Raw genomic sequence first — 9,206 nt, 5'->3', positions numbered from 1 at the left:
AACAATCAGCCTCATTTTTTTTTTTTTTGCCTCATGCAGTCATCCTTGAGCCTTCATTTGAAATACATGCACATCATGGAGGACATTCAGTGGTTTTGCTAGTTCAAAGACAGAAAAAACACATCAGGCGCACATCAATTTGCAGCATTATCTCAGGTTCTGCATCATTTACTGTGTTCCTTTTTTTCCTTATCGACGTTTCTTCAGGTAGCCAATTTGTTGAACTGCCTCAGGCTAACAATTTCCCCTGCACCCAGTTCCAATCAGTGTTAAGATTTAGTTCATTTGTGAATCATTTAGCAGTTGAACTAAAAAGAGTCATCACGGGAACAGCAGTGCAGGTTTTTAATCCAATTATAAATATCCTAGTTATCTGGATTACTGGATTTAGGGAGCACTACCAAGAATTTAAAACTCACACCTCATAAATGCAAATTTTGAATGATCTAACAACGTTTAATATATTAGTATAAGAGGGTGAATGAAAAGTATACAGTCATTGCAAAAAAACAGATTAATACTCATTGTCATGCAAAATCTGTGCATGTACTCTGAAAAGCAGTTTATACAGATATAAAAGCCACTGTCTGATGTTCAGAAAGAATTATACAGCAAAGCGCTGAGAGGAAAGAAAGGAAAATTGTATTTAAATACCTGGTCTTATATTTTGCTTGCTTTTAAGAGACTTTATTTAAGGTAGCTTGGATCTTCAGAACATTAAAACTTTATTTGCATGCGTTCTAGGCAATCCACTTAAATGTCCTGAATTCTAACAAAAGTTGCCGTTCATTTTCTCCTCGAGTTCAACTTCTTCTTTTTCTTGGGAATTTTGCTGCTCAGTATGAAACAACTATTGTCCTGGAAAAAAGAAACCAGCAGGGCATTTAAAAAAAAAAAGAATGCTAAAATCAGAGCAATTAAGCAGAATCTTTGAAATTCATTTCTAGGATGTTGTTTTGGGAACAAGCAGGCAGGCAGATCTGCTGCATTCTGGAAACCTGGCATGCCCTGGGTTAGTGGTTGGAGCTCTGAGGTCCATCATCATGGCCTGCCATTCTGTTGGGCTCGCTGGCATTTTTCGCAAGCTTTTGCTTTGAGTAGCCTGACTAAGTGGCTCAGTGGCTAAGACACTGAGCTTGTCGATCAGAAAGGTCAGCAGTTCAGCGGTTCAAATCCCTAGTACAGGTCTCCTGAGTGAGCAGGAGGTTGGACTAGATGGCCTCCAAGGTCCCTTCCAACTCTTATTACTGTTAAACAGACTGTAACCGCTTGGGAATTAGGGAAGGTGGACTATCTTCTGAGATGGAGCAGATTCCCTCCCAGCTGGTTCCAGTCTCATTTCAAGGCCGGTCATGAGGGTGACCTGTTATCTGCCTAGCACTGGGAGTTCCGGTCATCACATTGCTGTCAGTGGACTGGGGGCGGAGTGGGAATTGGGTTTGGGGAAAACTGCTGTGCGCTGCACACGGGGCTTTTTCAGATTTCGCCATGCTTTCCTGCAATCGATTTCTCACAGTTCACAGTTCTTTGGATTCAGCTTAATGGATTCAAGAGTATGGCTTTTCTGAGGGACCCAAAACTGCTTTTTCATCCAAACTTTTACATTGTTTATAATGTTTCATAATGTTTCTAATATGTGTTAGTTTGGGTTAATATGAAAAGGGGGGAAATGTTACAGTTGTTTTCATTGGAACTTTTACAATGTTTTACAATGCTTATGTTATGTAATATGAAAAGGGAAGATGTTACAGTGGTTATGTCTGCTGTGTAGGCAGCTCTATTCCGAGCATTTCCTGCCTCTCTAGGAGTTGCCTTCAGCTGCTCCTGTGAGGTATTTCCGGTTCCTGTCATATGTATTTATATGTATATGTATATGTATATGTATATGTATATGTATATGTATATGTATATGTATATGTATATGTATATGTATAGATACACACACACACACACACACACACACATCCCTAATGATGGCTTATCACTGTTAACCGCATTTTGATTAAACTTCTTGAAACAAGAATCTCCATAGACACTTTCCTGAGGGATTAGTTGAGGCAGTTCCTTACAGGAGCCTTTGTCAATTCGCTTCGAGTGGGGGGTTTAGTTATCCAAACTCCCATCAGTTCTTACATTTTTATTACATTGCATGTTTGATTTCATTAGCTTTATCATTTATTTTACCTTCTTCCAACTTACTCCATTTCCTTTGTGTCTTTAAAGGTCTTATTTCTACAGGACCCTGAGCTAATACAAAACTCTGAACGCAGAAACTTGTAGTTTTTGCAACAAGCTCTGCAGCCTTATTCTGCAGGATCCAAAATGATGCCACTGAGCCACAGGATGGCTTTCAAGTAGATAGACCTCAAGTTACAACCATTTACACTTTAGAGCAGGGCTGTTAAACTCCTGGCCCATGGGCCGGATGCGTCATGTGCTGGCCACACCCCTGCACGGTTTAGCGAAGGGGGAAAAAGTCTCGATACGTCACGAGTTTGATACCCCTGCCTTAGAGAAAGTGATTTACAGCTATAGTTGCACTCACAACAGTTGCACTACCTCTCCGTTCACATGATCACAATTTGCCTGCTTGGTAAATGGCTCACATGTACCACCAGTTGCAACAGCTGGTGGTTATATAATCATGATTTCCAATGTTTTGTTTTGTTTTTTGCCACTTTCCAGCAAAAATAGACACCGGTGAAACTGGATTTGCTTAATGAACGATGTAAAAATTATCATAAAATTAGGTCTGTTTCAATGTGAGATGGCAATGACTTATGACAGAAATTCTGGTTCCAATTTGTGGTCGTAAGTAAAGGGATACCTGTAGGAATATGGACAATAGGAAGGCTCCTTTTTGACAGTTTTGTACATGACTGATTGTGTTACTGTCTCACTTCTAATGCATTTCTCAAGTTAAGGAGGGAGAAGTAAAAACCAGAGTGTGACAGTAGAATTGATGTAACAAGCTTTGGTTACTGGCAACTTACCACTATTTTGGCACCAATGTTTTCATTACCAGAATCCTCGTTGCTGAAACAGAACAATGATCCTATTAGACTTATTTATTTAGAAAATTTTTACACCTGCCTACTTGCTCAAAGAGATCTTAGGCGGCTTCCAAACTATAAAAATAAAAACAATAACCTGGTCCCAAGCTATGAAGGGGTTTAAAAATGACAACCATGGTCATTAAAACCATTTATTTAAGTGAAGGACTATCCATACCTATGTTATGTTCAATGGAGAGAATAGGGACAAAGCTGATTACAATTTTGCTTTTGGCAGCTAAATTCTTAATTCCTGAAAATGTTTGGATGCTTTTATCAATTGGAAAAAATGGCCTTTGAGTAAAATTTCATCAGAAGCATTACTCCAAAGGTATTAGATAAAATAATATGGGCTGTCAGGATTATATGTTGACATTAAAGAGCCAATTTCAATGATCACACAATTGTGGACGCAAGTTCTGATCTTTGGATTGCAAAACCCAATTTAGAAAGTCTCATTAATACCTACCTGGTCTCTGCAATGGGAGAAATGGGTCCATCGTCATCCATGTATTTGTGCCTCCGTGATTCCAGACATTCATTTTCAAGATCGCCCCCAGCATTCAACCGCGTCAAGGACTTCTTCAAATGATCTTCATATTTCAACATTTCAATGTATTTGAAAAACCCCTTCAAAGCCGCATGCTGGGAGAGAAGGGTATTTTTTTTCAGACCAGGGTGGATAAAAATCAATGATTTTTTTTAAAAAAATCACATTTTTTTTTATTTAAATCGGATTTTTTGATTTTTATCGAATTTATTTTAATAAAAAGCTTTTGGGGTAAAAATCTATCGTAAGATAGTTCTCTATTTAAGATACATAAATAATTTAGTTTATTCAGCATGAAATGGAGCTTAGTTATGTAGCATGAGGCTGTATATTCTGCAACACTGGGACTATCGGTGAGTCAACAGAGGGTCAAAGGAGTAGCAGAGATGACAGCTGCTCTTTAAAAATTATGATTTAAATCAAGTTGATTTAAATCAAGCCTTTTTACTAGTGATTTAAATCATGATTTAAATTGATTCAACTCGATTTAAATCAAATCCACCCTGGTTGACCTGTTACCATGTCTATCCAAACAGCCCCCACTGGCTGATCTATTCCGGTATATGAATATTCATACTCATTTTTGACATTTTTAGAAATTTAGACATTTTTGACATCTAAAATGAAGGCAATACTGCATTATAACATTTTTTACCTTTATGTTATGTATTAAAAAAAACTATAGTGTGTTGCATTTATGAAATCAATGAACTGCTACAGAGAAAACAAATTTGTATTTCTGCATGCAACAAAAACATTTTGAACTCTGGAAAAAAAAGACGCTGGGTGGAAGGTTACTTTCAAGCAAAAATATTTGAGTCCTCGTTTTTATGAAATAAAAAAGCTGAACTTAAATGACCCACCTGCAGCAAACCAAAAATTGCAGCACAGCAAAAATTTAGTGTGCTTCACAATGGGGAAGACGGGGTCCCTCCTGGACCCCATTACGACACGGAGCTACAATGTGACCCTGCCCCACTCGTTCCTAGCAACAGCACGCGGCTTACAGCTCTGAGCCCAAAGCGGCGGGAGGCGAGGGCTGCCTTAAGCGCAAATGTACTGCGACATTGCCACGTAAAGGCAAGTACAGTGCACCTTCGCTCCCGCACTAAGACTCCGGCCATCGCCTCGCCGTGTTCCCCACTGCACGGCCCTATGGCCGAGCATGGGGAGCCTGGGGCAAGTCTCTTACTGTTGTGGCCCGTTAGCGGCCTGTGCGGATTGTAGCCGATTCTGACAGCAAGGAGGCTGGTGTGGTGCTGCGCCAGCAGCCTGTGCAGCTGGCACTCGAGTCAGACAATGAGGAGGATGGAGATGTGGTGCCAGAGGCAGGGATTCAGCCAGGGCCTTCAGAACCTTCTTTAAGTGAAGAGGAAGAAGAGGAGGAGCCTCTTCTCGATGCACGGGCGCACAGACCTGCCAAAAGGCAGGAGTGGCTCCTCAGGAGGAGGTCTCCTTGAGAGTAAGGCTTGGGGCTAATTGGCCACTCCCTTAGCCTATTTAAGGAGGAACACCGACTGAAGCAATTTGTAGGGAACAACTTTAGTTCACTCTCCTTCGCGTCTGGATTCTCTGCAAATTGCTTCTGGGCTTTCTGTCAACCTTATTAAGATTGTGATTACTTTATCTTTGGTTTCTTGTAGGCTGTTAAGAAAGTTTATTAACAACCTTTGTTTTGAAAAAGATTGAGTTATTTTAGTAAATTAAGTTTTGTACAAACTTTGTGTGTGCTGTGTTCTTTGGGGTCCATACCTGGGGCAGAACACTTACCTTCTCAGGTCAGGTGAGGAGTGACTGGGAGGGGCAAGGGGCGGGGTCAGCCGGTGGTGAGATTAGCTGGAAACTGCAGAAAATGTTAACTATTGGTTTAACTGAACCGGTGCAACAGGGAGCTGCAGCAGAGGAGTGAAAGAGCTGCAGATGGCTCCAGAGCCGCAGGTTGCCGACCCATGGCCTAGATCAGTGATGGCTAACATTTTCTGGACCGAGTGTCCAAAGCGCAAACACAAATCACATGCGTGTGTCTGAACCCCCAAAATGTAATGCATGTGCAGCCCCTGCGAATGCGCCCCCCCCGCGCAGACTGCATCCCCATGCATGCATGCATGGCCCCTCATACACGCCCAGCCCCCGCGAAGGCATGGCAGAGACCCGAAGACCAGCTGGCCGGTGGGAGGCATGGGCATATGCGCAGCAGAGCTGAACTGGGACTACGGCTTGCGTGCCATCAGAAGAGGGCACTGCGTGCCACTTCTGACACACATGCCATAGGTTCACCATCACGGGCCTAGATCAATCTTCCCAACTGATGTTATTCAGAACCATTGGCCCTAACCATCGTTAAAACATCTGGAGGTCAGCAAGAGGGTGGATGACAGCCTCAAAAACACTATTGAGCATTTCCCTGCCGCCCCCAAAAAATAGTGTGAAATTGTAATTTACCTCATATTCTCGCACCGTTTTTAAAGGGAGATGCTTCCTGCCATAGTATTTCTCCACGAAGGGAAATACAATTCCCCTCTCTTTCATTCTCCTCCTTTGTTCTTCTTCTGGGATTCTGTGCCTAGCCGACCATTTCCTGACGTATCTGCGAGATGTGCGTGGTTTTGTCTCCGTAGGGTTCCATCTTTTGCGGAACCGGTGCTGCTTTCGTGTGAAGTGGTAATCAAAGAGGGCTCGAAGATTAATTTTAGGTTTGGGTAACTTTGTCTGACTCTCAGCCTTCATACAAGCTGGGGAAGGACCACTCTGCATAGCCACAGAAGAGGACCGTCCGGCATCTTTTGCTGAATTCGAAGCTTTTTTCCTCGAGTGCTTTGATGAATGTGGGCCAGATCTGAAGTCATGAAAGGTAAGAATTACTCCCTAGTAGCACTATAGATTTGTCCATCTCTCCTCCACTCCCAGCAAGTCCAAACCAATGTTGAACATGGATGATTCATTTTTTACTCAGGTCAATGACTTTTCAATAAAGGTGGATGCAAAATAACTACCTGGAGGTGTTCCACCCACAAAGCATGGTAGAACCCATCTCTGCGTAAAATTGCACACGAGCCAAAGATATATACAAAATCAATATATATCAATATACTGTATCTCTCTCCCTCCCTCTATATATACCATATTTTTCAGACTATAAGACACACTTTTCCCCCCCTAAAAGAGGGTGAAAATTTGGGTGCATCCTATACACGGAATGTAGCCCCGCCACTAGCCCCCACCCCTTGGCCTCTGCCTCCCAGCTATTTACCTCCTTGCAGCAAACAGCCCGTTTCAGCTTCAGCACAGCCTGATTAACACAAGCAGTTGATTGTCGGTTGGATCGACCTCCTGATCCTCAGCTGTTTCAGGCTGCAGGGATTGCTATTGCCTATTGCCGCTGTTTGCTACAAGGAGGCAAATTGCTGGGAGGCAATTTTTTTTTTCTTGTGCTAATCAGGCTGTGCTGGAAATGAAAATGAAACTAAAGCAGGCTGTTTGCTGCAAGGAGGAAAATTGCTGGGAGGCAGAGGCCGATTTTTTTTCTTGTTTTCCTCCCCAAAAAAGGTAGGTGCGCCTTATAGTTCGGAGCATCTTATACTCCAAAAAATACGGTATATTCTGCCTATCCTTCCAGGCTTTGGGATAGGCTGATGCTTAAGCCCTGTTTTGATGTTTTGTTCTTTAGATTTTTTTAAAAAAATAAAAGCCATCCAGAATCATCAGTACAGGTAGTCCTCGGCTTACATTAGTTTGTTTAGTGACCGTTTGAAGTTACAACGGCACTGAAAAAAGTGACTTGTGACCGTTTTTCACACTTATGACCATTGTCACACCTCCATGGTCACATGATCAAAATTCAGATGCAGCTATCCAATATGCCTAATTAAAGTATTTTTTGCTGAATATATGCAACGAAATGCAGAACTAATTTATTATTCAAGATATGACTATTTCATGACTTCGATAAAAAGCACTCACATTTCTGTAAGTTGGTTATCAGGAAGAGCTGCAGCTGCTAACGTTCCTTTCGACCTTGAAAAGATAACAAAAATTAAGTTTCACGGCGGATTCAAGGCTGAAATACCAAAAGCAGTCTATAAACCATGAAATCCCAAGCAAACCAATACAAGAAACAAACAAAATATCAAGATTTACTTAACACTTCATAGCAAAAAAAGATTTCTTTACAGATCTGATATACCAAAAGTGTTTTTAATAAGCTTACTGGACTTTTTTCCCCAGTAATCTAAAAAAATCTTTCAGTTAAAATCAATGAACAGCAAAAGCATTGCAATTTATAGGAACAATTAGCATCCATCAGACAAAAAGAGCTGAATGGTATAGCTTTACAGGCAGTATTCAATATTTGCATTCCAGCAGCTCGTTTTCTTTAAAAAGATCACTCCAGATCTTGTCAATATGCAACAAAAAATCTACTCCCTTATGTTCTGAAGCACGTGCCAGAATTTATATAGATATCTTAAAGATCAAATATGTGAATCCGTAAGTTAGAAGACTTGACTCCCTTAATAAGGGTTTAATAACAATAATAGAGTTTTCTGGAAGTCAAGTCATGGCAAGTGCATTTGTTTTTTGGTTTGAAACCTTGGGAACATCCACCCCTATCCCTCCCTTCGTTCCTTCCTTAAACAATCCTATTCACCCTATTAGGCAGGAAATGAAACCACTATGGAGGACATACCGGTAGTCCTTGACTTACAACAGTTCATTTAGTAACTGTTCAAAGTTATAACTGCACTGAAAAAAAGTGACTTATGGCCATTTTTCACACTTACGACCTTTGTATAGCAGCCCCAAGAGGATCGTGTTATCAAAATTCAAATGCTTGTCACCTGGTTTATACTTATGAGCGGTGCACTGTGGCCCAAGGTCATGTGTTCACCTTTTCTGACAAGCCAATGGGGAACCCAGATTCACTTAACAACCTTGTTACTAACAACTGTGGCAAGAAAGGTCATAAAATAGAGCAAAACTCATTTGGGGCGGTTGCAGTAGAGAACTACCTGTAGATGGGGGTCCCCCTAACCAACTTGCTCAGACCCAAGAAGCTAACTTGGATAAGCAGTGAAACATTTCAAACGAAAAGAAAAAGAAATCAAGTTTGCTATGCCCCAACTTCCAGTCAACTCTACCTGGATGGCTATGAATCTTCATCAACATGCTGCCAAATTTACATAGCATGCTATGACTGTAACCTTGTTGCTGGTATCCTGAGTCCTTCGGGAGTAGGGCGGTATAGAAATTCAATAATAAAAAATGTATCATCCTAAATCTATCCATCCACCCATCCAACCATATTACGGTTTAACACGACGGGCGAATTAAGCGCCACAGTCGTCCATCAGATGCAGGTTTTCTATCGAAATGGCGGCACAGAGGCTTGATGGATAAATAAATCAACGAGCCGCGCCGAACCGAGCTCGGAAACCGAACGGATGGCAACGGATTGCACAACTACTCACCTCATCGCGCGTATCACCAAGGCCGCGAAAGCCCCGGCGGGCCGCTTATATAACCGGCTTCTGATCTCGCGACTCTTCGTTAAATGGACGTCAGCAGAACGGGAAGAGGGATGGGGTGAGGCCGGGCGCGCCCTTTTG

At 41.8% G+C, this 9,206-nt stretch overlaps 1 protein-coding gene and 1 non-coding gene across 2 annotated transcripts; both read right to left on the bottom strand.

The window, feature by feature from the left end:
* Positions 1 to 7: 7 nt before the first annotated feature.
* TAF1D (TATA-box binding protein associated factor, RNA polymerase I subunit D) lies at positions 8 to 9,100 on the bottom strand. Its single transcript, XM_070942904.1, has 7 exons — positions 9,069 to 9,100; positions 7,564 to 7,617; positions 6,046 to 6,439; positions 3,523 to 3,698; positions 2,994 to 3,036; positions 655 to 858; positions 8 to 98 (listed from the first exon to the last, which is right to left on the bottom strand). The coding sequence occupies exons 1-6, from the start codon at positions 9,071 to 9,073 to the stop codon at positions 787 to 789; spliced, it is 744 nt and encodes a 247-aa protein (XP_070799005.1). The 5' UTR covers positions 9,074 to 9,100; the 3' UTR covers positions 8 to 98; positions 655 to 786.
* LOC139317318 (small nucleolar RNA SNORD5) lies at positions 259 to 331 on the bottom strand. The gene has a single exon (XR_011600450.1). It is a non-coding gene; the product is annotated as a small nucleolar RNA SNORD5 (small nucleolar RNA).
* Positions 9,101 to 9,206: the final 106 nt, after the last annotated feature.

This window comes from Pituophis catenifer, unplaced genomic scaffold (genome assembly GCF_029215685.1).
Source record: "Pituophis catenifer annectens isolate HBS135680 unplaced genomic scaffold, rPitCat1.0.hap2 SCAF_4, whole genome shotgun sequence".
Lineage (NCBI taxonomy): Eukaryota > Metazoa > Chordata > Lepidosauria > Squamata > Colubridae > Pituophis > Pituophis catenifer.
Note: the sequence above shows the minus strand (reverse complement) of the source record. Positions and strands in the feature narration are given on the sequence as shown.